Source organism: Hyaena hyaena, unplaced genomic scaffold, assembly GCF_003009895.1.
Source record: "Hyaena hyaena isolate Hyena2069 unplaced genomic scaffold, ASM300989v1 scaffold_58, whole genome shotgun sequence".
In the NCBI taxonomy this organism is placed as follows: domain Eukaryota; kingdom Metazoa; phylum Chordata; class Mammalia; order Carnivora; family Hyaenidae; genus Hyaena; species Hyaena hyaena.
The window spans coordinates 3,868,921-3,896,419 of record NW_024080689.1 but is presented as its reverse complement, the minus strand read 5'-3'; the positions used below and the strand labels follow the sequence as shown (position 1 = coordinate 3,896,419).

The window sequence follows — 27,499 nt, the reverse complement described above, 5'->3', positions numbered from 1 at the left end:
CCACTTCGCAAAGTGCGGAGGCTTCAAGGTTATTACTATTCTCTCCAGACCTGCCGGGGAGCCGCGGCGGCGCTCCGGGCTGGGGGAGGAGGCGGCGGCGGCGGGAGCCTCGGGGGCCGGGCTCCTCCGGGTGGCGAGGGCGAGGGCCTTTCTGGATCCGAGAGCGGAAGGTTCCAGGCGCTCGGGCGGCCCGGGGGCCGGCGGGGGGGCCGCGGCGGGGACAAAGGGGGCGCGGGGGGCCGCGCGGGCGGCTGGGGCGGGGCGGCGGGGCGGGCGGGAGGTGCGCGAGGTGAGGGCGGCGTGGGGGGCGTGGGCTGCGGGCTCCGCCGCCCGCTCCGCCGCGCGCTCCAGCTCCGGCTTTTCCCTCCGCCAGCCTCTCCCCCTCCCCGCCACTCCTTTAACTCCCCCCTCCTGGGCTCGGGACTGGTTTCCTCCCTTAGCCCGCTGCCCTCAATCCCGGCGAGGCTGGGGCTCCGGCGCGCGCCCCTCCCGCGCTCCCGCGTGCGGCGCCCCATGCCGCCCCCGCCCGGCCCCCGGCTGCCCCAGTCCCCCACTTAGGCCGGCTCTCCGATCCCGGGGCGCTGGAGCGTGGGCCGGGGGCGTAGGGCGCCTGCAGGCGGCCCCGGGAAGGGCTCTAGCGGGCTGAGCGCTCCGCGGCAGGGGCGCGGGCAGAGCAGGAAGCGGGTCCGCGTGGGCGCGGGGGGCGGCCGCCACCGGGGTGGTCGGGGCCGCATCGCCGGGGCAGCCGAGGCGGTCGGTCACCGCAGGAGGGTGAGCGACTTTGGGGGAGTTGGTGCCCCGCCCCCCACAGGCCTTGGCGGGGTCATGGGGACCCCCCGTTCTGGGCCGGGGGGCGTGCGAGTCGGGGCCCTGCTGCTGCTCGGCGTTTTGGGGCTGGTGTCTGGGCTCAGCCTGGAGCCTGTCTATTGGAATTCGGCGAATAAGAGGTGAGTGGCCCCGGGCTGGGGAGACCCCACACCCTTCGGGCAGGGAGTAGGGAGGCTTCGGGGGCGCGGGGGGCTGGCTTCTCCGAGCTGGGAGGAGGCTGGAGGGAGGCTGTTAGTGCTCTGATTCGAGCTGATGGGTAAGAGACGGAGGTGATCTTGGGAGCGAACAGACGCGGCTGGATGTGGGTGGCGATCACCGTGTGTCGGGAGTTGGAGAGACCTCACAGGGGGCAAGGATCGGAAAGTTCACGGGTAGCCGCCGGGAGGGTGGTGAAGTGGTTATTTGGGTTTGTGAAAGACTTGTGTCCTGTCGGGGGCTGGGCTTGGAGGGAGCCTGGTTAATGTCAGCTCTCCCGAGAGCCGCCGAGTAGGTGCGGCTGAGCGCGCAGGGGAAGGGCAGGGTGCCTCCCTCCCCAGGAGGGACTGGCGACCCGACGGAAGGGGGCTCAGTTTGGGGGCTCCGGGGACAGCTCACCCAAGGCTTCCTGACTCTGTCCACACCATCTGTCTCCTGACTCTTCGAGTTCCCAAACCAGAAGATATTCCTGCCTTCCTGGCTTGGAGACTTTTTTTTTTTTTTCCTGAAAGAAGCCTGGAGCCCCCTAAAGCCTCCTTCTTTCTCTCTTGTATCTGGAGTCCTGAGGACTCCTTGGCCCCCCCCCTCCCCCATCTGTGTTGCAAACTCTTCCATCAGACCCCTCTGGTCCCTGGCATGCTTGCTTTGCTCTGAAAAAAAAGGCCAAGGGTCACATGACGCTTCAGATCACACAGGGTAAGACCTGGGAGGTCATCTAGGACCCTGGCCTCCATGCAGATCCCGCTCCCCCTTAGCAAAAGAGTTCTGTGTTTTGAAAACTTCCTACCTCCCTGGGGAGCCCAAGTGAGGCCACGGGAAGGAGGAAGGGGGTGGGCTTCAGAGCCCATAGGATCCTGGGTCTTAATCCGAGCTCTGCTGCTTTCCGCTGCGTGGCCTTGGGCATGCCACTTAACCTTTCTGGGTTTTAGCCTCCATCCTTACACCTTTTATGAGGATTAGAGGTAAGGTGTTTGAACACATTACATGCTCATTAGAGGAGAACTAGAATTACTGTTTGTCTTCTCTTGACTTCCCAGCCTCCCTCCCTCCCTCCCTGCTGTGTGTCTTTGGGTAGAAACTCAAACGTCTTTCCTCCTACCCACCAACCCCCAGCTGCAGTTGGAGAATCAGGTGCAGCCTGAGGAAGTTAGGCTTATTCTGATAGGGTTGAGGAAAGGGGGGGGTAAGGGGGGGTATGGTGTTTGGGGGACTCTTTGGGATGTTGCGGGGGAAGGCGTGGGTCATTTGGGCGTCTGGGGAGATACTTTGCAGGGGTCCCCGGAGGACCCAGCTCTGAGACCCCGTGGCCATTGACGCACAGGAAGGGGTCACAGGCGTTGCAAGGGGCGGTGCTGGGCCAGTGGGCCTGGGGCTGAGGGCGATGTGGGCTCTAGGCTGTGGTTAGAAAAGTCAACTCCCTGAGTTCCAGAGCAATAAGACACTTTCCCTAGGAAGTCCGAGACCTGGGGGAGGAGGGGTACTGGGCAGGGGGGTGTCTGGGACAGCTGGCCCCCAGACCATGGTTCCCGTTAGCCTCATGTAAGGCCATGGCCAGGCCAGGCACTTAACTCCTGTCGCATCGCCCGGCTGACTTGGGACGCTGGTCCGGATTCCGCGCCACCCCCGCCTCCGCCCCCCAGCTCCTCCCTTGCCCTGAAATCCCTCACATTCAGTGGTGGCCTGGGGGAGGGGAGGCCCTGCCCCCCGTGGTGGTTGACTGCCGTGGAATCGTGAAATCACCTGGGATGGGTGGGCTGTGTGGTTCCAGAGAGGCCAGCTCCTTGGTAACTGGCATCCTGTTGCCATGGCAACGGGGCTAGTGATGGAGGAGAGATGGCAGTGTGCATGTGGTGAGGGCGGGCTGGAGAGTGCATTTGGGCACCGAGGGCCTGGAGATTTCTGCGCCTGGCTTCCCGCTGCTCCCCAGCCCTCGGTGCCCGCCCTGTCGGAACAGACTTTGCACTCAGACGAAGGCTGGCCTGCAGGGATGTGGGGTGAGGGAGGCAAAGCTCTGGTGGCCAGACCTCTAACCCCTCCCCTGGTCCACCTTGAACCTCCTCCTGACAGGTTCCAGGCCGAGGGTGGTTACGTGCTCTACCCTCAGATCGGGGACCGGCTTGACCTGCTCTGCCCCCGGGCCCGGCCTCCTGGCCCCCACTCCTCTCCTAATTATGAGTTCTACAAGCTGTACCTGGTAGGGGGTGCCCAGGGCCGGCGCTGTGAGGCCCCCCCTGCCCCAAACCTGCTCCTCACCTGTGACCGGCCGGACCTGGATCTCCGCTTCACCATCAAGTTCCAGGAATACAGCCCTAACCTGTGGGGTCACGAGTTCCGCTCGCAGCACGATTACTACATCATCGGTACTGCTGGGCGGAGGGCGGGGTCCTCGGGGCGCCCCCCCCGCCCCCCCCCCAGACTGAGGGGCAGAGGAGGAGCCGAGAGAGCGCCCTGATGCCCCCGGGGTGGAGTCAGGGCCAGGGACTGGGGCCGGAAGAGGGGCTCGACTCTGGCGTGCCAGCTTCCCCGCCTGGCTCCTCTCTCGCAGCCACGTCGGACGGGACCCGGGAAGGCCTGGAGAGCTTGCAGGGCGGCGTGTGCCTCACCCGGGGCATGAAGGTGCTCCTCCGAGTAGGACAGAGTGAGTGGGGGGCCGGGGCACACCCCCTAGGCGCCGAGGGAGGTGGGGGCGGCCCCGTCGCCGTCCGGGCGCTGCTGTCTCAGCCCCCTTTTGGGTCTTCCTCGTCTCCAGGTCCCCGAGGAGGGGCTGCCCCCAGAAAGCCTGCGTCTGAGGTGCCCGTGGAGAGAGACCGGGGGGCAGCGCACAGCCTGGAGCCTGGGAAGGAGAGCACGCCAGGTAGGAACCCGGGCTCCAGCGTCCTGCCTCCCCCCTCCCCCCCGCCTCCGCCGCCTCTGCTCTCAGACCCCAGCTGCCCTGCCTTCACCCTCTCCCTCCGGCTTCAGTTTTGGGGGGGGGTGGTACAGGAAACAGGAGACAGGGTGGGAGGGGAGTGGAAGCCAAGTGAGGAAAAGACTCAATTAGAAGTAATTAGCCAAGCCGGTGCTTCAATCAGTGCTGCCAGAGACGTGGGGGGAGACTGCTGGGCACCCAGCTGAAGGGCTGGACACACCTGGATCCTGAGTGGGGGTGGGGGGGCCGGGGAGGTGGGGTCCCCAGGGGGCTCAGGCGCTGCCGGGGAAGCCCGCGGGGACCCCCGAGGCTGGGTGTCCGGATCCCCAGGTGGTTCCTTCAGCCCCTCCCCCTCTTTCCTCCTTCACCCCTTCCCTGCCAGGTGACCCCACCAGCAATGCAACCTCCCGGGGTGCTGAAGGCCCCCTGCCCCCTCCCAGCATGCCCGCGGTGGCCGGGGCCGCGGGGGGGCTGGCGCTGCTGTTGCTGGGCGTGGCAGGGGCTGGGGGTGCCATGTGTTGGCGGAGACGGCGGGCCAAGCCTTCGGAGAGTCGCCACCCTGGGCCCGGCTCCTTCGGGAGGGGAGGGTCTCTGGGCCTGGGGGGTGGCGCTGTGATGGGACCCCGGGAGGCCGAGCCTGGGGAGCTAGGGATAGCTCTACGGGGAGGAGGGGCTGCAGACCCCCCGTTCTGTCCCCACTATGAGAAGGTGAGTGGCGACTATGGGCACCCTGTGTACATCGTGCAGGATGGGCCCCCCCAGAGCCCTCCTAACATCTACTACAAGGTATGAGGGCTTCTCCTACCCGGCTCTCCTGGATCCAGCCCTTCTCGGGTGCTCCTCCGGTTTAGGTCACGGTCGGAGGGCCGCCTCTGGCGTCTCCTCGGCCCCTCTGCCCCCCCCCCCCGCCCCCCAGGTCCTGTGCTCCTGGCTGTTGTCACCCTGTCCCCCTCTTCTCCACTCTTAGGACTCCTTAAGACTCCTGCCCTCGGTTGGCCACGTGTGCCCCCTCCCCGTCTCTGTGCTCCTGGGTCCTCTTTCCTTGGGGAGGGGGCAGGGACGCAGCCTCCTCTCCTGCCCGCGACCCGGCCACCCCGTGCCCCTGACCCGCCGAGAGCTCGGGGCGGGAACGGTCTGTCTTTTGTTGGCGTCTCTTCCTTTCTGCCTCTCACTGTTTTTCTCTTCTTGTCTCCTCTCTCTCTTATTCTCTCTGTCTCTTCCGTCTCTAGGTCTCTTCCTCTTCCCTAGCGCCCCCCTCCCTATGCCTCCTTTTACCCTCTCGGCTTCTGATCCTCTCCCATCTCCCGGGTGGGGGGGATGTCCGCGTCCGCGCCCTCGGCTCCCTCCTCTGACCTCTCTCACCAGCCCTCCCCTCGGTGTGCCAAAAGTGGGGGCCCTAACCGGGAAGGCTGTGGCACTCCACCCCAGCTGTCGGGGCTTGGGCCGCGGGGCCTCCTTCTCGGCCCTGGCCCCCGGGCCTCCACGTCCGGCCCCCGGCCCCGTTGGGGCGGTTGGGTCATGACAGCCGCCATGAGAAGAAGTGTCGTGTTTTGTCAGTGGCCCTTAGCAAGATCTGACCCGGTCGGGACACACGTGGCTTTGGCCTGGTGCTGAATGGGCCACTCGGGACAGGAAGTGACTTGCTCCAGACACGCAGTGGCAGAAGCGGCGCGGCGGAAACTGGAAGTGCCTTCGTCCAGGACAGGAAGTAGCACTTCTGAAAGAGGAAGTGGTCTGGCTGGAACTCCAAGTGTGGCTTAGTCTGGGGGGCGCGGTGGGGGGAGGGGGCTGGTTCTGACTCTGTGGAGAAGTGGGGGGGGGGGTCAGGAAGAACTTCCTGTTTGAGGAGGAAGCTGGAACTCACTGACTGTGAGAAGGTAGGGTGGACTGAGGAGGATTCTGCTTCCCCGGGGTCTCCCTTCCCTGTTCACTGTGCTGCTTTTAGGACAGTGAAGGTGACTGCCATTGGTGGTGGCAGGCCCAACTTGTCTTGTTCTTCTGCCCTTTTCCCTACCCCAGTAGAACTCTGTTAATCAACTGGACTGTCCCCAGAACCCACGTGTCGTCCCCAGTAACCCAGAGGGCTGTCTTGTGCAGGACACCCTCTCACTCTCTAGTCCTTTGCAACTCCACACGGCTCCCTTCTTAGTGACCAAAATGGTGGCCTACTGACTGGTCTGGCCGACCGACCGTGGTCCCTAGCAACTGTTTCCATAGTGACCAGCGTGTACTATTTCCTGCCCTCTAGTGCACCACGGGCCTCAGTTTCCTCCCAGCTCGATTTCATTAGACCAGAGCTGCCCTCGGGCACCGAGTCGGCCACCTTAATCACCAGCCAAGATGGTTGCTTTGTCCGCCAGAGGTCACGTCATCTCTCTGGTGCCGTAGTAGTTCCCAGCTCCTTCCTGATTTTTCGGATCGCTCCTTCCCAGAGAACAGGAAGTTGACATTGCCATGGGGGAGGTGGCGGGGTATGGCCGTCACCTCGATAGTTTTACTGTAAAAGGGAAATTTGAACAACAAAAACCAAAAAAAGAAAAAAAAAGAATAAAAAAGAATAAAAAACTTCAAAAGTTGACAAGGAGACTGGAGACTGACTGGGTGGGAGTCGGAACAGAGAACTGGCCGTGGGCGCTGGCTTTCAAACCGAGAGCTGGGTCTCACGACGCCAGCCAAGGGGAAGGGTAGGGAGACAGCTGGAGGTGGGGAGGGGGGCAGCACATGGGGAAGGGGTGGGGTGAGAAGGCCACGGGAGGCAGGCAGTCACCTCCAGGGGAGGGAGAGAGGAGCCCAGGCAGGAGCGAGTTGCCGGTACATCCAACGGGGACATATGTGGACGCGCCCCAAAGCCCCGGAGACCAGGCGAGTCGCGGTCAGAAACATGTTCACGGGTTCAAATCCCCGCCCCCCTGCCCAAGGCACCTGTGACTTGGGGAGTTTTGCTGTTGGGGACTAGTGTGGGGAGAAGCGGCGGGTGACACAAGACGCAGGGACCCAGGCGTCAGGCTGCCCGCCCCCTGGCTCCCTGCGCACCCATCACCCGGGCTCTTCTCCCCTAAAATCCCCTGGTACCCAGCCCCCTAGACCCGGCCCATTCTCCAGCCACAAAAGCAGCCTGTCAGGAGCATCACCGCAGCCTGTCTGCAGGGGTCACAACCTCTGCCCTGCCCGCCCCTCCCCTGACTTTAGGTGCCCCTCCCGCTGTCTCCCATCTGCCTGGAGGTCAAGGGGTCTGTCCACTGGGACCCCTGCCCCTCCCCCGTCTGAGCAGGGTGCCTGGGTCCCGGGAGGCGCAGTGTTCCGGGCGGGGAGTAGAAAACGGAGGCCAGGTGCTGGACCGTCTGGAATGTACTCCTGTCCTCGGAGCCCCACACTGGAGAAGCCCGAGGTGGGGAGGCCTGAGGGGGGCGGAAGGGCTGGTCCCTGCCCCTTAGTGGGGGTCGGTGGTCATGGCAACATCCCCTTCCCCACACAAAGCCCCCCTCAGCCTCCCGCGTGGATGGAGCCGGCAGCCCCATCGCTGGCTATCAGCCTCAGGGACTTGGCAACCGTCACTATGGCAACTCAGAGCCCAGCAACAGGGCCCAGTGAGAAAGGGAGGGGTCCGACACTGAGGCAGGGCTGTGTGTGTGAGGGGGCAAGGGAGCCGAGGGAGAACCCCCCCCCCCAACACACACATCTAGAGATACAGGCGGAGAGACGAGAGGAAAGAGAAGTGGGGCTAAATTGTGACAAACACCTCTGCCGGAGCAGCCCAGACACCAGAACACGCTGAGCGACAGGAAGACACCTGGGGACAGATGCACAGCTGGGGAGAGGCACAGCTCATTCGGCACAACAGCCCGAGGTACACCCCCTCGGGGCGTGGGCGTCCGTGGACTCTCCCCCTGCACGCACCCCCAGTAAGGACCTGCAGCCTGCCCCGCGCGGGGCCACTTGTGTATTTTCGAGCGATCTGAAAGCACTGGCGACTGCCACCCAGAACGACACATGCCGTCCTGTTCTCTTTCCGGGTACAAATACGCAAACGCACTCCCCGGTGATAACCACTGAAAGCCGAGAGGGAGGGGACCACATTCATTTTTGGTTTTTCATTCACTCCTCCACCCAGCATCACGAAAACTGCCTATTTTGTCCCAGGCACCAGTTCAGGCACTGAGACTACAGAGTAAATAAAGTCCCCGCTTTCACAGAGTCCACATGCCGGTGGGGAACAACGGAGTCGCATTTCGGGCAGTGACAAGTGTGGTATAAACAAAACAGTGACAGGGATAGAGAGTCCCGGGCAGACGCTTTAGGAGGTCAGGAAGGTCCCTCTGAAGAGGGGACATTTGAGTCAGACCTTGGGTGATGGGGGGGCGGGAGGCATGCACGGTGGGAAGGGCACACCCGGCGGAGGGAACAGCAAGTGCAAAGCATAGAGGTGACCTCTTGGCATGTTTGGGAACATCCACAATCCAGATGTGTCGTGTCCTTCCCCAGCCTCAGCCTGGCGGGGAGCCAGTCACTTAGGGTCTAGAATCCACACGAAGGAAGTTGGTCTCATTCGGGGTGCCTTTTTACCCCCGTTTTGTTTCTTGGGCGTCAGGTGTGTTTTTCTCCGTTTGATTTTAAGCTCTGGGAGGGTAAGGGTGATGTCTGAGCTTTTCCGGGGGCTTGGACACCCGTGGATTGTAAAGCTGCCCCCACCCCTGTTCCCAGAAGCAGAGACTGTCCTGGGGGCTACAGACAGAGGCTCACACTTCGCAGGATGTAAATTAGGTTGAGGGGTGTGTGTGTGTGTGTGTGTGTGTGTGTGTGTGTGTGTGTGTGTGTGGTTTATGTTGGGGCTTTTAAGGAAAGGGCTGCGGTGGGAATTTCTGATGGGGAATGGCTGACATCCTAAGTGGAATTTCAGTTAGAATGAAAAATGGAGCCTCCTAAGGGGCTATATGGGGAATCGCGAACATGGGGCGCCCCCCACCCCCACCCCAGGGGAAGTTTCAAGATCTGTAAGCAGCTGGGAGAAATGCTGCTGGCTGGAACAGGCTCAGAGAGTTGAGCGGGTGGGGGGGGAAGCCTGAAGATGAGCAAAAACTGGCCAGGGGGAGAGATCTCAGAAAGGTGGCAGGGAAGGTGGGTGTCCTGAAACGAATTTTTAGGGGACCGGGTCCCAGGGACCCCTGATTCCCATGGCGGATGGAAACTTCTGGGGTCCTGGTTCTCCCTCTTCCTCCCGGTTGCTCTCAGAAGCTCAGGCATCAGCTCCCCGCCGGCCCCGGTGCTGGTGGTGAGACTGGGCAGCCTCGGGGGCGGCAGCTGGTGGGTGAGTGGAGAGGAATCTGTGTGCTCAGCAAACAGCAGCCGCCTCGGTGCCCGGCCGCTGCCTCCTCCCTCATCAATCAGCCCCAGCCAAATGTGCTAGTATTCTCACCACCCCAAGGGGACTGGGGCTGGGCCAGGGTCCCCAGGGGAGTGAGATGGGGCTGGGTGGGGGATGGTGGGGGTGGCGCTTGGCTTCCCATCTCTTGGCCCCTGCCCTCCCCTCTTCTGGAAGCTCTCAGCCCTTCGCGTCCCGGAACGAGTCTCTCCTGGCCCCTAGCATTGTGAGGGCATCAGCTACAAATCACCTGTGGGGGTCTGCTGGGGGACAAGGGGGGGAAGAGGGATGAGTCAGGGCTGAAGAGAAATCCACTCTGGTTCTCACGGGACCGGCCCAGGGCACAGTCAGCAGGAGGCCGCTGGCAGACAGGCCCCGTCCCCCCAGGCTGGGCTCTCTATCCCTGACGGATGCTCTGGACGACAGGCCGAGACCCTGACTCCCTGAAAGCCCTCGCCTCCCACCGTCTCCCAGCGCCCCCGGCCCCCATTCCCTACTTCCCGCCAAGATCCAGAGGTCTGGCGCCCGGCTCACCCCAAATCCGCTGCTCCCCACGGGGGGCTGAGGCCTCTAGACCTTAGCCTGCGGCTCCCTCTCCCCATCCGCAGCCCTTGCTCCCCTCGGGGACCCAGGCGTCCTGCCCGCTGTCTTCACCATAACAACCATTCTTTTGGAGTTGCTGAACTTTAATATCATTTCATTAAGGCAGCTAGTTAGAGAAGGTTGGGGGCACAAAGAGCCCGGGGTGGGCAAAGGACGGCCAAGGTAGGGGGGAAGCAAGGGAAGAGTCCCCCTCTCTCCGTGGAGATGGCTCTGAGACATCAAATATTGACAGTGAGAGAACAGAACTTATTAAATCCGGGACGGGGGTGTGTGTAGCTGTGGGAACGGCCCGGCCGGATGCCTGGGTTCTGAGGTTAATGACGGTCTGGGAGGAGGGGAAGGCCTGGCTGAGGCTGGGGGACGCGCCGAGAGTTGGGGTCTTGGGGGCACAACTCTCCGGTCCCTTTCCTTTGGGAGGCACTGACGCTTGGTACCCTGGCCACGTGCCTCAACTGTCCCCTCCGTACCCCCGGGGACGAGGCCCCCATCACAGCTGTGGTTGGCTCCCCTTCATCCCTCTCCCCTACCTCCACCTCTGTTGATGAACCTCGGCAGCGTTTAATCGGATTGAGCAGTAATTAGCAAAGCGAGATGTTTGATTACCTATTTAGCATAATGGAGGGGGCTGGGATCCCTAGGTACAGCCAAGGTTGGGGAGGGAGTCAGAAAAAAATGGGGGCTCTACGCTGTGTTCCTTTCCCGGGGGAGCCATGAGCCCTGACTGTAGCACTCCCCACCCCACGCCTCCCCACAAATCTTCACTCCTTTGGGATTTTTCCTTGGGGGATCTGGCCAATCACGTCAGTTACCTCTCTCTGCCACCCGCTGCCTCTTTGGTTAGGGGGATGGATCACCCACTTAGCCCTGTGCTGTGCTGGGGGTGTGGCAGGACCCCTCACAACTTCGATCCTTGCCTTCAGCAATAGGACTCGGGCCTGGGCACCGGGGCCGGCACAGCCCAGGAAGCTACCTGGAGGATAGCAGATGCGGGGAGTGCCCAGGCCACCGGCTATCAGAGCGGGAGATTAGGGTAGGTGGGATGGCAAGCTCAGGCTTGGGTGTGGATTAACCCAAGGGCCCTTCAGGACTACCCGAGACGGCCTTGGAGCTGCGGACTGGCAGAATGAGACCTGTCCGGTGTGAATGGCAACCAGAGGGGGGAACTGAGGTCCCAGCTTCGCCCCCCCCCCCTCATCCGGCAAAGAAAATGTCATCAATTTAGCTCCTCATGGAAATGTAATCAGTGGGCTCGCTGCGGGCTTTGTCTTAATTAGGCACTATTGATGGAAGCAGGGAGGGTGCCTCCCCCTCCCTCTGCTTCAGACTCCCCCCCCCCCATCTCTGAGGCCTCCCTCCAGCTTCTGGCGCCGCAGGTAGGGCCCGGGCTTGCAGGCGCCCCCTGCGCCGCCCCGGCCCGCAGCGCCCCCTAGCACCAGCTGAGGTCTGCCCCCACCCAGGGCACACCCCTCTTCTCTGGCTTCCCCAGGACTCAGCCTTTGTTCTCACGGAAAGCCGAGCCCCTCCCCGGCCCGGTCACCTTCCCCAGGGAGTCCCCGCCTCCCGTTCCCCCCAAAACGGGCGACGCTTCCCAGAGCCGATCCTCAGGTCCCGGAGACTCCAGTTCCGTTCTTCCCGGCCCTCCCCCGCCCCGCGCCGCCAGGCGCTCCGAGACCCCAGTCCGAGCTCAGCCGAGGGAAACCAGCGGGAGGGCAGGGGTGCTCCAGCCCCGGTTTTTCCCCCGGACCCAGCTGCAGCCACGGCTGCCTCGAAATCCTGGAGCGCCTTCTAGAGCGTCCACGAGCCCCGCAGGCGGGACGCCGGGCGCCACCTGCTGGACGCGCTCGGGAGCGCGCCCGCAGAGCCGGGCGCGGGGTCGGCCGCGGGGGCTCCCCCGGCGCTTTCGCCGCCCCGCGGGACGGCGGCTCACGGCCTCAGCCTCAACCCTCCCAGCCCGTCCTCGGGCCGGACCCCGCCGCCCCCGGCCTGCGGGCCTCGGTGGCTCTCGTCGGCCCTCTGGCCCGCGGTCCCCCCGGGGCGCACGCGGGCCGAAGAGGGCGGCCGGGCGGCGGAGCGGGGCTGCCCTGCGCCTGCGCCGGGGAGGCCGGGCTCGCGGGCACGCGCCCGGCCGCTCGCCCCTCTCCGCCCGCCCCTCTCCGCCCGCGGTTGCCTTGGCGACGCGTGCAGGCGCAGGCGGGAGCGGGCCTCGCGGGGCAACTTCCCAGTCCGAGCGGCCGGCCGGTCGGCCTAGGGAAGACGGGGTCGGCGTAGTGAGGTGTGTGTCGGGGGCGGAGGGGAGGAGGGGACACGGGGGAAGCTTCGAGGAGAAGGGGCAGCTGTGGGGGAGGGGAGGGCGGCCATGTCGGGGGAGAAGGGGCAGTGGGGTGAGGAAAAGGGGCAGGCGGGGAGTGGAGAGAGGGCAGTTGTGGGGGAGGGGAGGGGGCAGTTGTGGAGGGGGAGTAATGGGGGAGGGGAGGGGCAGTTGAGGGGGAGGGCAGTTGTGGAGGCAGAGGGTGGGGAGAGGTAGTTGTGGAGGGGGCAGTAATGGGGGAGGGGAGGGGCAGTTGTGGAAGCAGAGGGTGGGGAGGGGCAGTTGTGCAGGGGGAGTAATGGGGAAGCGGAGGGGCAGTTGGGGAGGGGGCAGTAATGGGGGAGGGGAGGGGCAGTTGTGGGGGCAGAGGACGGGAGGGGAGAAGGGGCGGCTGGGGTTGAGACTGAGCAGCGGGGGCAGTTGTGACTGCGGGGTGAGGACGCCCCTGCAAGGGCAGGTTTGCAGATAGGCAACCAGTTTGAGGACCAGGCCGGTGCCCTGGTCCCCTGTGTCCTTCCGGAGTGAAGGCGCGGCGCGAGTCCCCAGGCTGCCGCAGCGGTCCCTCCTGGGGCCTGGCCTGGCGGATCTGGGGGCGAGCCCCTGGGGAGGGTGCTCCCAGCCAGGCCGCGGGCTCCAGCAGCTGAGGCTTCTCTGGAGACCCCTGGCGCGGCTGCAGGTGGTTTTATCGACGCGGCGGCCTAATAGAACGCTGCTCCTTGGAGCAAAGTAACGCATCCTTCCTGTCTGAAACTCATAACCGGTGATCAATGCCTGTGGCAGCCTGTGGGGACGAGGGAGGAGAGCCACAGGTGGCTGTCGGGCTGGAGCCAATCACACGGTGCCCCTGGACTGCTGCAAGCACGAGCACACCTAGCAGCTCCTGCTTCCCCGCCCCCCTCCCCCCTGGCCCTTTCCTTCTCCACCTCCCCAACCCCATCTGAAATTGCGCGTTGGGTGACTTTTCTCCTTCCCAGTCTGTTCTCAGGGCCTTAGGGACTCAAATGACATTGGGCTTCGTTGTGTAACCTTGAGTAACAGGGTTACTCAGCCAACTATGCTAAGAGACCTTTCCGGTACCACAAAACAGTGAACAAGGTTCCTACCCCCCAGCAATTAAAATCTAAAGAGATATGTTGCAAATACTGCTTCTCTTTTTCTTTAACTTTATATATTTTAAGAGAGAGAGCGTGAGCAAGGGAGCGGCAGAGAGAGAGAGAGGGAGACAGAGAATCTCAAGCAGGCTCCACGCTGTTAGCACAAAGTCCCACGTGGGGCTTGAACTCACGAACCATGAGATCATGACCTGAGTTGGACGCTTAACCCACTGACCCACCCAGGTGTCCCGCAAATACTGTGTTTCTTTGCTTAAGGGGGTGGCACGTTTTAGCGTGGGTAGGATGAGAATTTTCCCTTTACAGGGGATAACGTGGGAAGAAAGGAGGTACGTAGGAAAACCATCTTGGCTTGCTCCAGTGACTTGGTACCATGACAAGGGACGGGGAAGTTGGGGACAGCCCCCCTCGGCCTTCTCCCGACCCAAGGCCCTGAGGGGTAACGTGGCTGAGGATGTGTGTGACCACGCCTGGGCTACCTTGGTCTTTTCTTACGTTCTCACACTTCTGGGCAGAGAGAGAAGGTTCCTAAATCTAAGGAAAGGAGTGAGGCCTAGGGGCTGATGGAGCAGGGTGGCGGCACCCCCAGATTCAAGTATGATTTTGGGAGGGGGTCTGAGTTTGTGAATTCCAAAGGGACTTCATGTACCGGGGGTGGGGGGGTCTGAGGAGGTGGGTCCAGGCTGCCCGTGTGTCCACAGGTGTCGCCCCCACCATGGCCAGCAGAGCGGAGAGGAAGCAGAGATTGAGTGCCCAGTTGAACGTTGGCCGCGGTGCCCGCCGGAGGGCCGCCCAGGCTGACGCCGCCTCGAGGCCTGACTCTCCGACTCCCGAGCTGGATCCCGAGCCCGAGCCCGAGCCCCTCGAGGAGGAGTTTGGTGGGTACTTGCCCCGGAAGAGCTTGAAGGCAGAATGTTTCATTTTAAAGCGGGTCTGAGGGCTGCGGGGGGTCGAGCAGAAGGTCAGGCCTGATGCTGGGCCCCTTTCTCTGGGGTGTCCTCACACTACTCCCCCCCCCCCCCCCACCCAGTGGACCTGGAGCTCACTAGCCAGTCCTTTCTCGTGGCCTCTTCCCCCAGGTGGCTCGGAACACACCAAAGACGGTTTGATCTCCTCCCTTTTCCCATCTTCACCCTGGGTGGCAAAACAAATCATGTTTTTCTTCCATTAAGCCCATCACCATGGAGACTCAGCCTGAGCAGCCGCTTTCTCCCATCTGTTTAAGGCCCTTGTGTCTCTGCCTTCATTTTGGCAGAGCCTTGGTAGACTCAGGAGGGTCAGGTTCAGGGCCACACAACACAAAAAGAAGCCTGGTGTCTAGATTGAGGGAGCAGAGTTCAAAGGGGCCACCTCCTGTGGCTTTGACCTCAGGGACCCCTCTCCTGTGCGTTGGGAGGTTTCCTGTAACTGTCACTGTCACTGGGCCATGCCTTCGAGCTCTGGTCGCAGTGGGTAGCGCTGTGAACTAAGTATAGACCCCCCTACATTTCCCCACGGGGCTTCTTTATTCCGCAAGCAGCCTGTCAGGAGGGACAGAAATAGAAAACCCCCCTTTCATGCCAGCAGTGGTTAAGCACAGGCGTGGGAGAGAGGTCCAGGGTACGCGGGGTACCCAGCATCCAGAGGTTAGAAACACGCAGAATGTTTTGTTCTGAGTTCTCCTGGAAGCAGTAAAAATGGAACTGGGCCCTGGAGGCTGGGCACCTGGACTGGGGGAGAGGGGGCAGGAGGTGTTCGACTCGGAGCCTCCCCCAGTGTGAGGAGGGAAGGAGGTGCTCAGCGAAGGCCTTGGCCATCCAATCCAGAGAATCTAGGACTCCTTTAGCTCTAAGCCTTTTTGTCGCTGGACAGGGAGCTTTCCAGATGGCCCAGCAGCGGTTCAGAGGACCTGGGGACCTCCACAGCATCCCTGACACCCACCTGTACTCTCTGGAGCTGGGGGGGGTGGAGGGGTTAGGTCTGTCCCGCTGGAGAGGGCTGGGCCCGCCTCGGGTCGGAATGTTTGCGTCCCCTCCCTTCCCCCATTCATATGTTGAGATCCTAATGCGACGAGGTGTTAGTGGGTGGGGCCTTTGGGAGGAGCGCCCATCAGATCCGGAGGGTGGGACCATCATGGATGGTCCGGAGAGATCTCTTGCCCAAGTCCTCCCTGTGAGGACGCGGCGAGAGGTCTGCGACCCAGAGGAAGGCTCTCGGTGACCGGGCTGCATCCTGGTCCAGGACTGCAGCTTCCAGAAATGTGAGAGAGGTTTCTGCTGTTTACAGGCCCCCCAGTCTGTGGTGTTTTGTTAGCGCAGGGACAAAGGGGGGCCTGAAACCCGGGGTGAAGGGGGTAAGGGGGCAAACACCCCTCGGGGGTCTGTACTGAGCCTCTGCTTCCTTAAGCTTTCTCAGTTCCCATAAAGAAACCGAGGACAGGTTTATAAACCCATCTCCGCAATTTATTTATTGGTTTGTTCATTTGTTTATTTTGGGAGAGTGCTTGTGTGTGTGTGTGTGTGTGTGTGTGTGTGTGCGCGCGCGCGCGCGCGCGCACGCGCAACCAAGGAAGGGGCAGGGAGAGAAGGAGAGAGGGAATGAATCCCAAGCTGAGCTTGGAGCCTGACCTGGTACTCGATCCCAGGACCATGAGATTGTGATCTGAGCTGAAATCAAGAGTTGGGTGCTTAACCCACTGAGCCACCCAGGTGCCCCCAAGTTTGTAATTGTATTTATTTATTTATTTGATTTTTTTTATGCTTTAAATATTTTTTGTTAATGTTTATTTTTGAGAGAAAGAGAGAGAGAGTGTGAGCTGGGGAGGGGCAGAGAGAGAGGAAGACACAGAATCCGAAGCAGCTCCAGGGTCTGAGCTGTCAGCGCAGAGCCCGATGCAGGCCTCAAACTCATGAACTGTGAGATCATGACCTGAGCTGAAGTTGGACGCTTAACCTACTGAACCACCATTTTTTAATGTTTTATTATTTTTTTTTTTTATAGAAAGAGAGCGCTAGTGGGGGAGGACAGAGAGAGACAGAGGCAGAATCCGAAGCAGGCTCCAAGCTCTCAGCTCTCAGCTCAGAGCCCGACGCAGGGCTTGAACTCATAAGCCATGAGATCATGACCTGAGCCAAAGTTGGATGCTTAACCAACTGAGCCACCCATTCATCCCTTTAAAGCACAATTCAGTGATTTTGGGTATATTCACAAAACTCCTTCAACATCACCACTATCTAATTTTGGAGCATTTGCATGCTGCTCGCCACCCCCAGAGGAAGCTACTTCGAGCACCTTGACAAATTGGCATCAGATGACCAATTTCTTTACTTCTAATTGCATCAGACCCTAGTGTTTTATTTTTAATTAAAAAAATTTTTTTGAAGTTTATTTATTTTGAGAGAAAGAGCGGGGAGGGCAGAAAGAGAGGGAGAGAGAATCCCAAGCAGACTCTGCAGCGTCAGTGCAGAACCCAATTCAGGGCTCTAACTCACAGACTGTGACACCTGAGCCGAGACCAAGAGTCGTATGCTTAACCAGCGGAGCCACCCAGGCGCCCCAAGACCCTAGTTTTTTAGCAGCCACTCCCATTCCCCTTGCCCCACAGATCCTGATAACCGCTAATCCACTTTCTCTCTGTATGGATTTGCCTGCTTTCGACATTTCACGTAAATGTATTCATATAGTATGTGGTCTTTTGTGACTGGCTTCTTTCACCCGACCTCATTTCTGAGGTTTGTCTGTGGTGTGGCATTATGGCTGACCTCCATTCCCTGTTTTCTTTTAATGTTTATTTATTTATTTTTGAGACAGAGAGAGAGAGCGCGAGCGCGAGAGAGCACACTTGTGTGAGCGGGGGAGGGGCAGAGAGGGAGAGAGAGACAATCCCAAGCAGGCTCCGTGCTGTAAGCGCAGAGCCTGACGCGGGGCTTGATCTCATGAACATGAGCTCATGACCTGAGCCAAGAGCACGAGTCGGACAGACGCTCAACAGACTGAGCCACCCAGGCGCCCCAGCTCCGATCCTTCTTTATCGCTGAACGATATTCCACCGTAGTTTTGTTTATCCGGCCACTCTTTGTTTCCGGTCAACTTGAGTCGTTCCCACCTTTTGGCTGTTGCGGGTAGCGCTGCTGCGAGCATGGCCGTGCGAGGGTCCGTTCCGGGTCCCTGCTTCCAGTTCTCCTGGGGACACACCTGGGGGTGGGGCTCCTGGGCCCTAAGGTGACGCTGTGTTTGATGAACGCTTTCGTTTCTGAATTTTTATTCTTCCCAGAGCCAGTGTCAGAGGAGCCCAAGGCAGAGAGAGAAGAACTACCGGAGCCCGAGGCGGATGTGGTAAGTCAGGGGTGTCCCGGGGACCAGTCTCCCTCCCCAGGAACTAGTCAGTCAGAGGCCTAGCTGCAAAATGGCGGCCGAGGAGGCTTCTTCCGTGTGTTGCTTGCTTCCGCTCACTCTCCGCCGGGAGCCTGCTTGCCACAGATGCAGCTCGCTGAGTGCTGGGCGAAGCTCTCCGTGCCCCCCACCCCTCCAGGAGAGGAGGGCTTCGCACCAGGGTCAGGGCTCTGCGCCTTCCCTTCTTGTCTCTCCACCTTTTTTCATTTATTTTTAAAATTTTTATTTATTTTTTTTAGTATTTATTCATTGAGAGAGAGACAGAGGGTAAGTGGGGGAGGATCAGAGAGAGAGAGACAGACAGACAGACAGAGCGGGAGCAGAGGAGGGTCAGAGAGAGAGGGAGACACAGAATCCGAAACAGGCTCCAGGCTCTGAGCTGTCAGCACAGAGCCCGACGCGGGGCCTGAACCCACGGACCGTGAGATCATGCCCTGAGCCGAAGTTGGACTGACCCACCCGGGCGCCTCTGCCAGTTGCTGTTTTTAAAGTTTATTTATTTTGGGGCGCCTGGCTGGCTTAGTCGGTTAAGCGTCCGACTTTCGCTTAGGTCATGATCTCGCGGTTCGTGGGTTCGAGCCCCGCGTCGGGCTCTGTGCTGACTGCCAGCTCAGAGCCTAGAGCCTGTTTCAGAGTCTGTGACTCCGTCTCTCTCTGACCCTCCCCTCCTCACGCTGTCTCTCTCTTCTCTCTCCTAGAAATAAAAATTAAAAAAAAAATTAAAAAAAAATAAAGTTTATTTATTTAGAGAGAGAGACAGACAGAGAATGCATGCGCAGGAGGGGCAGAGAAAGAGGGAGAGACAGAGACAGGGTGGAGCCCACTCGGGGCTCGAACCCACGAACCGTAAGACGATGAGCTGGGCCGGCTGAGCTGCGCGGGCGCCTTGACGCCCTGTTTCCGTCGGTGTCCCGGGCAGGCTGCACCGTCGTCCTTATCCAGCGCGTCGTCTTGCTGCCCCGTTGCTGCCTTTGGCGCACGTTCGACAGGGTCCCATGATTTCGTTTCACCCCGCGGTCGAGCAGGGCCGGGCGAGGCGTCTCGGGAGGTCAAGGCCCGCGGCCCCTCTGGGCTCTGCTCTAGCTTCACGCATAGACGCAAGGGAGTCTCCCTGTCCGGGTTCTCCAGCGGCTTCCAGCCTGTCGCCCCGCGCACCCGCAGCCTTCCCTCCACCACCCCGGGCCGTCAGGCGTCTCTCCTCACACCCGTGGCCCCGCGTGCGCTTGCGAAAGGGGGAAGGGACCCCTCCTGACAACTGTACCCGCCTCGGCCCTCCGCCCCCCTTCCGTAGAAGCCCCTTTTCCTGTCCCGGGCCATGCTGACGGGCCTGGCGGCCGCTGAATGGACAGCAGAGCACGACGCCGCCCTGGAGCGCTTCGCCCAGGACCCTTCGGAGCCCGTCCTCACCATCTTCGTGGACCCCTGCGCGGGGCTGAAGCTGGACCTGGGCATGCCCGTGCAGGTGGGTGCTGGCTCTCCCGGGCCCCGAGGCCTTCTGCCAGGGCGCCGAGGGTTCGCGTCCCCCCCCACCCAGGCTCACCTCCGGTGCCCAAGGTGTGCCGGGCCTCGCGGCGTCCGCTCGGCAGCAGGACACAGAGGCGCGAGGCAGGGTTTGGCGTGGTCAGATCTCGTGGTCTGGTGTTGAAGACAGACGTATGAAGCGTATTCACGGTACGTTAGGGCCGGGCTTCCTAGGAACATTATGGGGACGGTATAGCCAGCGGGACGCCGGCAAGGCCGGTGACAGAGGTGACATCTGAGTGGAGAAGAAGGTAAGTAGGGTCATCGAGTCTGGTGGAGCTGTGCCAGCTGCAAAGAAAAGAGCTGTAGGAGGCGATCCTGGGAAGGCGGCCGGGGTCAGCTCGCGGGGGCTCGTGTGCGGTGCTGGAGGGACCGTGCAGCCTTCACGGGTTAGAGAGAGAGCACCCTCAGTGCTGTGGAGGACACGGCGGCGAAGGGTGAGGCCCGGGAAGGGAGACGGTTAAAAGACGGCGGAGGGTGGAACGTCTGCGGGGGAATCTGGGCAGTGGGTGTGTCGGTCATTGTCGTAAACCTCTTGTACGTCTTCTGTATGTTTGACGTCTTTGAAATAAAGCTTTGGAAAAGAGAAAGGCCCTTGCTTTGCTTTTATTGGCCGTGCACATACAACACGGTAATGATAATGAAGATGAACGTGACCCTGTGCGCTGACAAAGTTTGGGAAATGTTCCAGATCAAACAAAAACCAAAACAGCCTGCGGTTTTTTCCTGTACAGCAGCGACAGGCAGCTATAAAATATCGTGGAAAATAAAAAAGATCTCTCTCGCAAAAAGAAGAAAAGTTTGCAAGAAACGTGTAGGATTTATAGGAAAGAAAGCAAGTTTGTTGCTGGCCATGAAAGAAGATTTGATTGAATAACCATATCTGTATTATAAACATCACTGCATCTAAAAAAAAAAAAAAAAATTTGATGCAACTCCATCACAGTGCCAAAGCCCCTAAATCCCTTATGTAAAGATTTAAAAATATATCCAGTCGGGGCGCCTGGGCGACTTGGTCAGTTAAGCTTCCAACTTCAGCTCAGGTCACGATCTCGTGGTTCATGGGTTCTTGTCCCGCGTTGGTCTCTGTGCTGACAGCTCAGAGCTTGGAGCCTGCTTTGGATTCTGTGTCTCCCTCTCTCTGCCCCTCTCCTGCTCACGCTCTGTCTCTCTCTCAAAAATAAATAAACACTAGCGCATATATATACATCCAGAAATGTGCATGAAAATTCATGAAGAAGGGAAGTAACGAAGGAGAGCTGCGAATACAAAAATGTGTAGTAATTAGCACAGAGCTGTACTGGGGCAAGAACATACACTGATATGCAGCATTAAAGACACCAAGTACGGATGCATATATGTAAGCATTTTCTCTAAAAATTGCATTTAAAATCTGTGGGAAAGAACAGATCATTTGGTGAACAGAATTGGGAAGTATGTAAAACAAAGTTTTTCATTAAAAATCTAATCAGCTGTAGGGGAGGGGGAAACGGGCAGATGTTGGTCAGAAAGCACAAAGTTTCTGCCATCAAAAGCAAAGCCCACAAAGCAAAAATACACACGTGGAACTACATCAAATCCAAAAGCTTCTGCACTGCAAAGTTTCTTCCATCAACAAAATGAAAAGGCAAACCTAAGGGCTGGGAGAAAACATGTGCACATCATATATCTGATAAGAGATTAATATCCAAACTATATAAAGAGCTATAACTCAAGAGCAAAAAGAACAAACTGCCAGAGGGATCGAAGAGACATTGTTCCAAAGACCTACAAATGGCCAACAGGTATTTGAAAAGGTGCCTTCATATCCCTAATGGGAGAAATGCATATGGAAATCGCAGCGACGTCTCAGATATTACCTCATACCTGCCAGAATGGCCATCATCAAATAGACTCTTAAGACATAACAAATGTTGACAAAGACGTGCCGAAGGGGAAACCCTCTTGCGCTGTTGGGAATGTAAGTTGGTGCAGCCCCTCTGGGAAATGGTACGGACGTTCCTCAAAAAATTAAAAATAGAAGTATAATCTGGCAATCCAGTTCTGGGTGTCCATCCAAGGAAATGAAATCACAATCTCAAGATATCAGTACGCCATGTTCATTGCAGCATTATTTACAAAGGCCAAGCCATGGGAGCAGCCTCGGTGTCCACCGATGGATGAATGGATGAGGAAACTTCCATAGAAACACGATGGAATATCATTCTGCAGTAAGACAAAAAAGAATCCCGGGGCGGCCTTGCGGGCTCGGTTGGTTAAGTGGGGGACTCTTGATTTCAGCTCAGGTCATGATCTCATGGTTCGTGAAACAGCCCCACATTGGGTTCCACACTGACAGTGCATGGAGATTGCCTCTGATTCTCATTCTTTCTCTCTCTTTCTCTCTGCCACTCCTCCTCTCACGCCTGCTTTCTCTCAAAATAAATAAATAAACCTTTAAAAAGTTGAAAGAAAGAAAGAAAGAAAGAAAAAAATCTTGCCATTTGCAGTAACCTGGATGGAACTTGAGGGCATTATGCGAAATAAGGCAGAGAAAGATAAATACTGTATGAGCTCACTCATATGTGGAATCTGAGGGGGGAACCCCAAACTCATTGAGACAGAACAGATTGGTGATTGCTAGAGTGAGGGGGTGGGAGGTGGGGAAAACGGTTGAAGGTGGTCAAAAGGTACAAACCTCCAGTTTTAAGATAAATAAGTTCTGGCAAAATAATGTACTACGTCGTGACTATAGTTAGCAACATTGTGTATTCAAAAGTTGCTAAGGGAGTAGATCTTAAAAGTTCTCAAGACAAGGTGGAAGACATTGTTAACTGTGTGAGGTGATGGATATTAGCTAAACTTAGTGCGGTAATCACTTTCCATATATCAAATCATGTTGTACGTGTTAAACAGTGTGTAGGTCCTTTATATCTCAATAAAACTGGAGGGAAGAGGGTTTGGTTTCATCTATGCAAGGTGAATGGTTTTGGAGATCTATTAGACGGCATGGTAACCATAGTTACCACGTGTGGTACACCTGCAATTTGCTAAGAGGGTGCATTTTAAGTGTTCTCGCCACACACACACACACACACACACACGCACGCACATGAGAAAAAAAAGAAAAAATGGTACCTAGCGAGATAATGGGTATATTAATTCGATTGCGGCGATCATTTCACAACACATACATATAGCAAAGCATCAGGTGTACGCCCTAAATATACACCTTTTTATTTGTCATTATGCCTCAATGAAGAGGAGACCATTTATTTGGTATGCTGAAATACGTTCTAGATAAGACTACAGACTTAGTTGTATGCTTCTGGGTTAAGATGGCCAACTGAACTTCCTTAAAGAATTAATACTCTTGGGGCGCCTGGGTGGCTTAGTCGGTTAAGCATCTGACTTTGGCTCAGGTCACAATCTCACAGTTTGTGAGTCTGAGCCCCGTGTCGGGCTCTGTGCTGACAGCTCAGAGCCTGGAGCCTGCTTCCGATTCTGTGTCTCCCTCTCTCTCTGCTCTTCCCCTGCTCGTGCTCTGTCTCTCCCTCCTTCAAAGATAGTAAACATTAAATTTTTAACAATTATTACTTTTGACAAAAAGAGCAAAAAGTAAAACCAGGAAAAAAACCCCCACCCAAGTGCAAAGAAGGAAGAAGCATCATCTAATCTAAGAAACTTTATAAGGTTGGGAACCAATGAGAGGTCTAGGCACGAAGTTACGGAAACTGTTCTTCCCAGAGGAATGCCGGGCCCCCGGCCAGATGGGACCCTCAGCTCATGTAACAGAATCTGGAAAGGAAGAAATTAGCCTCAGCCACCCACCGCTCCCCTCCTGCAATTCTCTCAGGCTGCGAAGAGGGAATAAAATGTAAAATTCCCACTCCATTCCCTTCCCCTTGGAGGCGGCAAAGTAATGGGGCCTCCCAGCAGGATATCAAGGAGTCGCCCACAGTCTGTCGGAGCAGAAAGGACGGGAAGCTGCCCACGCAGGTAGAAAGTGGAAAGAAATTGCGTGGCAACCTCCGGCGTATTCCTCCAGGGGGAACAGACACAGAGGAAACGAGCTGTGCAGAAGGGAATTCCTCACAACACCCTCGTGTTCTAGTACAACCTAACGAGAGCAGGCATTCGAGTTTTAAAAAGCTGGGAGCTGAAATGATGGAGCATGAGAGCGATAAAAGGGAGGCCGAAGATTTTAGGAAATGAACACAGCAGCCTGTTACATTATCTTCTTTTAACATTTATTTATTATTTTGAGAGACAGAGCATGATTGGGGGAGGGACAGAGAGAGAGGGAGACACAGAATCCGAAGCAGGTTCCAGGTTCCAGGCTCCAGGCTGTCAGCACAGAGCCTGACGCGGGGCTCGAACTCACAAACCGCAAGATCACAGAATTTGTTACACAGCGTTTAAGGCCAACACACATCGTAGGTAAGCCACTGAGCTCCAAGGAACTTAATTCTTTGGGAACTTTGCCTGCCGAGAAGGTAGCAGTATTGACGTCCCCACCAAGAAGATTTAACCTGCATCTAATAATGAGGAAACAATCAGACAAATCCAAGTTAAGGGACATTTTGGAAAACGACTGGCCTGGACTGTTAGAAAGATCAATGCCGTGGAAGAAAGAAAAAGACTGGGGGGCCCTCAGATGGCTCAGTCGGTTAGGGGTCTGACTTTGGCTCAGGTCGTGGTCTCGTGGTTCAGGAGGCTGAGCCCCACACTGGGCTCTGTGCTGGTGGCGCGGAGCCTGCCTGGTTCTCTCTCCCTCTCTCTCTCTCGCTCGCTCGCTCGCTCGCTCGCTCCCCTTTCCCGACTTGTGCTCACAGACCAGACAACCGTGTGGAATTGAAGGACACTGAGGAGACATGGCTGTGTGTGATCCCGTATTGGATCCTGGGTGGCAAAGAACAGCTGTACGTGACATTATCTGGATCACTGGGGAAAACTGAATGTGGCTTGTGTGTTATATCAAGTATTATATGAAGTTTAGTTTTCTGAGTGATCATTATGAGGTTGCACACGTTGGAGAATACCCTTCCTCGGAGCTAAATGCTAAAATATTTAAGGCTGCCGTAGCCTGATGCCTAGGGCTAATCTCAGGTGGCTCAGCGGCGAGGGGAGGGCCAGAGAGTGCCCACAAGCACAATCAGGACAAAATGTTAACAATGAATGAATCCAGATGAAGGGTACGCTGTTCATTGCACTTTTCTTGTGATTTCTCTATGGGTCGGAATTATTTAAAAAACAAAAATTTAGGGAAAAAATGGCTTAGCTCTTGCCAACAAAACTAACAGTCTGCCATGAGGAAAAATCAGGCTGGTTGCCGCCTTCTCTGGTCACCAGGAAGAACAGGCTCAGAGTTCTCCCTGAAGGACAGTGCACCCCAAGTCTATTATTCCCAGCCGAGATGGCCAAATACAATGGCAACGAATAGGTAGTCATTTTCAATCTTGGAAGAACCCAACTTTATTTTTTATTTTTTTTTTTTTAAATTTTTTTAATGTTTTTTATTTATTTTTAGGAGAGAGAGAGAGAGACAGCGTGAGCAGGGGAGGGTCAGAGAGAGAGGGAGTCACAGGCTGAAACAGGCTCCAGGCTCTGAGCTGGCAGTCAGCACAGAGCCCGACGCGGGGCTCGAACCCATGAACCGCGAGATCATGACCTAAGCGAAAGTCGGACGCTCAACCGACTAAGCCACCCAGGCGCCCCGGAAGAACCCAACTTTAAAAACAAACAAACAAATAACGTCCTCAGTGGAAATTTATGCCATTAAGAAATGAAGCAAATAGGGGCTCCTGGCCGGCTTGCTCAGTGGAACGTGCGACTCCTGCTTGATCATGGGTTTGAGCCCCACGTTGGGTATAGAGGTTACTTAAACATAACAATCTTTAGAAAAGAAAAAAGAAAATGAACCAAATAAAGAACTCAGGAATAGACAGTCTAGGAACTTTCAATTCATTTAAATAAAAACTAATACCCAGGGGCGCCTGGGTGGCTCAGTCGGTTAAGCGTCCAACTCTTGATATTGACAGCGACCCAGGTGCCCCAAAAGATTTTATTTCTTTGTTTATTTAATGTTTATTTATTTTGAAGGGGCGGGGGGGGGAGGGGCAGACAAAGAGAGGGAGAGTGAGAATCCCAAGCAGGTTCATCACTGTCAGCGCAGAGCCCAACGCGGGGCTCAGTCCCATGAACCTTGAGATCATGACCTGAGCCAAAATCAAGAGCTGGACGCTTAACTGACTGAGCCCCCCAGGCCCCTCAAAAATATTTTTAAGTGATGTCTATACCCCATGTGGGGCTCAAACTCACCACCCCAGGTCCAAGGGTCACATGCTCTATTGACTGAACCAGTCAGGGGCTCCTCCCCCTCCTTAGAAAGAGTTTTTATTTTAATCATCCTGTGCATGTTCGGCATCACAAGTGCTCTCCTTAACTCCTGTTACCTGTTACACCCATCTTCCCACCCACCTCCCTTCTGGAAAGTATCAGTTTCTTCCCTATAGGTTAGAGTCTGTTTCTTTTCTTTTTTTAAGTTTACTTATTTTAGTACTTTTTAAAAAAAATTTTAATGTTTTATTTATTTCTGAGAGAGAGAGAGACACAGTGTGAGCAGGGGAGGGGCAGAGAGAGGGAGACACAGAATTTGAAGCAGGCTCCAGGCTCTGAGCTGTCAGCACAGAGCCTGACGCGGGGCTCAAACCCACGAACCATGAGATCATGACCTGAGCCGAAGTCAGACGCTTAACTGACTGAGCCACCCAGGCGCCCCTGTTTTAGTACTTTCTACGTCCAGCATGGGGCTCGAACTCCCAACCCCGAGATCAAGAGTTACATGTACTCTCACTCATACACACCACACAACACACAGAGACATCCCGCACGTGTCCTAGAATCACACCAGTGTTTACCACACACTCACTAATCTTAACACACGGACACCTGTAATAGAGCACACAAAAGCCAACTGAGTCAGCCAGACACCCCAGGGGTCTGTTTCTCAGTTTGTCTCTCTTTCTCTTCCCCACTTCGCTTGTTTTGTTTCTCACATACTACACATGAAATCATATGGTATCACTTATGTAGATCATTTTAAGAAAAATAATCGTGTTAAGCTTTAAAAAAAAAAATAGACTCAAAATACCAAACTGAAATTCTGGGCTTTGGGAAGATGGATGATTATTAATTTCTTCTTTATGCTTTATTTTCATTTTTTGGAATTAACTAAATTATAAAGAGCAGCGCAACACACTCACCCATGAAAGGGGAATCTGATCTTAGGGACGGATGGCCCTTCTGAGCACGTAGAAGTCAAAAACTTTACCTTTGAAAAGTTTTAACTACGCGACGCCTGTACACTTCTGGATGTGACAACAACAGCAGCCACACAAACTGACCAGTAACAAAACAGGGGTAAATGGAAAATTCGGGGGAGACGTTTGTGCAACTGAAATGGAAAACCCAGGTCAATTGCCTCTTATTTCCATTCCTTCTCCTTCCCACTTTCCATATACCGAAAGGTGCCTCCTTCATCTATCCCTTTCATTCTATCCATGCGTCCAACATTTATTGAGCATCTAATATGTCCCAGTCAACTGTAGTGGGTTCTAGAGTGAAGTTGGACAGAACACGCAGTCCCTGCCAACCTTCAAGTCATGCTCTCTGCACTCCCTCCCCATGGTTCTGGGTATGGGCTCTGTTATGTCCCCTGAAAGAAACAGGAAGCGCCCATGACACTTGCATTTGGAGATGAATCAGGATGCACTAAGGGCATGTGACCGAGAACTCAGCCACGCCGTCATGACTGATTCTGTTGGGCGCCACGCTGGGGACTGGAGGCCGACCTCTGATCTACTGTCTTTCATGCAGACGCAGAACCAGATCGTCTACTTCATTCGCCAGGCGCCGGTTCCCATCACCCCAGAGAACTTTGAGGCCACCGTGCAGTTTGGGACAGTGCGTGGCTCCTACATCCCGGCCCTGCTTCGGCTGCTCAGTGGTGTCTTTGCCCCTCAGATCTTCACAAACACAACGTGGCCTGAAAGCATTCGCAATCATTTCGCTTCTCATCTGCACAGATTCTTGGCCTGCCTGACAGGTGAGCAGAACGCCTCGCGTGCCTGGTTTCCCTCTGACGCCTCACTGACAGGACAGCGACCGAGGCGGGTGGGAGAGTCATCCCCAGGACCTGCGGCAGCCCAGCACGGAGCCGGTACCCTGTGTCTCTCTGTGTTTGTTGAATGAGTGGATCGGGCTGCAGAATTTTCCTTCCGGGACAGATACCGTGTCGAAGCTTGACCAGATGT

The 27,499-nt window shown here is 56.9% G+C and overlaps 2 protein-coding genes across 3 annotated transcripts in view; both read left to right on the top strand.

Moving 5' to 3' along the window:
• Window positions 1-777: 777 nt before the first annotated feature.
• On the top strand, window positions 778-5,693 carry EFNB3 (ephrin B3). 2 transcript variants are annotated; one of them, XM_039231542.1, is made up of 5 exons: window positions 778-947; window positions 3,091-3,383; window positions 3,569-3,661; window positions 3,773-3,877; window positions 5,161-5,693. In XM_039231542.1, the coding sequence occupies exons 1-5, from the start codon at window positions 826-828 to the stop codon at window positions 5,451-5,453; spliced, it is 906 nt and encodes a 301-aa protein (XP_039087473.1). In that variant the 5' UTR covers window positions 778-825; the 3' UTR covers window positions 5,454-5,693. The 2 variants fall into 2 exon arrangements, with proteins under 2 accessions (XP_039087473.1, XP_039087472.1); XM_039231541.1 differs by lacking the exon at window positions 5,161-5,693 and adding an exon at window positions 4,314-5,118.
• A 6,450-nt stretch (window positions 5,694-12,143) lies between these two features.
• DNAH2 (dynein axonemal heavy chain 2) overlaps window positions 12,144-27,499 on the top strand; it is an 88,365-nt gene continuing 73,009 nt past the window's right edge. The window contains exons 1-5 of the mRNA XM_039231640.1: window positions 12,144-12,165; window positions 14,015-14,191; window positions 17,566-17,627; window positions 18,976-19,146; window positions 27,063-27,291. Coding sequence (XP_039087571.1) covers window positions 14,029-14,191; window positions 17,566-17,627; window positions 18,976-19,146; window positions 27,063-27,291 — 625 coding nt within the window. The 5' untranslated portion in view covers window positions 12,144-12,165; window positions 14,015-14,028. The remainder of the gene's footprint in view (window positions 12,166-14,014; window positions 14,192-17,565; window positions 17,628-18,975; window positions 19,147-27,062; window positions 27,292-27,499) is intronic.

Excerpts from the sequence above, each read along its gene's own strand:
- EFNB3 (XM_039231541.1), top strand. The coding sequence starts at position 826 with ATGGGGACCCCCCGTTCTGGGCCGGGGGGCGTGCGAGTCGGGGCCCTG. Across the intron at positions 3,384-3,568 it reads GCACGATTACTACATCATCG|CCACGTCGGACGGGACCCGG; the intron begins GTACTGCTGGGC and ends CCTCTCTCGCAG. Across the intron at positions 3,662-3,772 it reads GCTCCTCCGAGTAGGACAGA|GTCCCCGAGGAGGGGCTGCC; the intron begins GTGAGTGGGGGG and ends CCTCGTCTCCAG.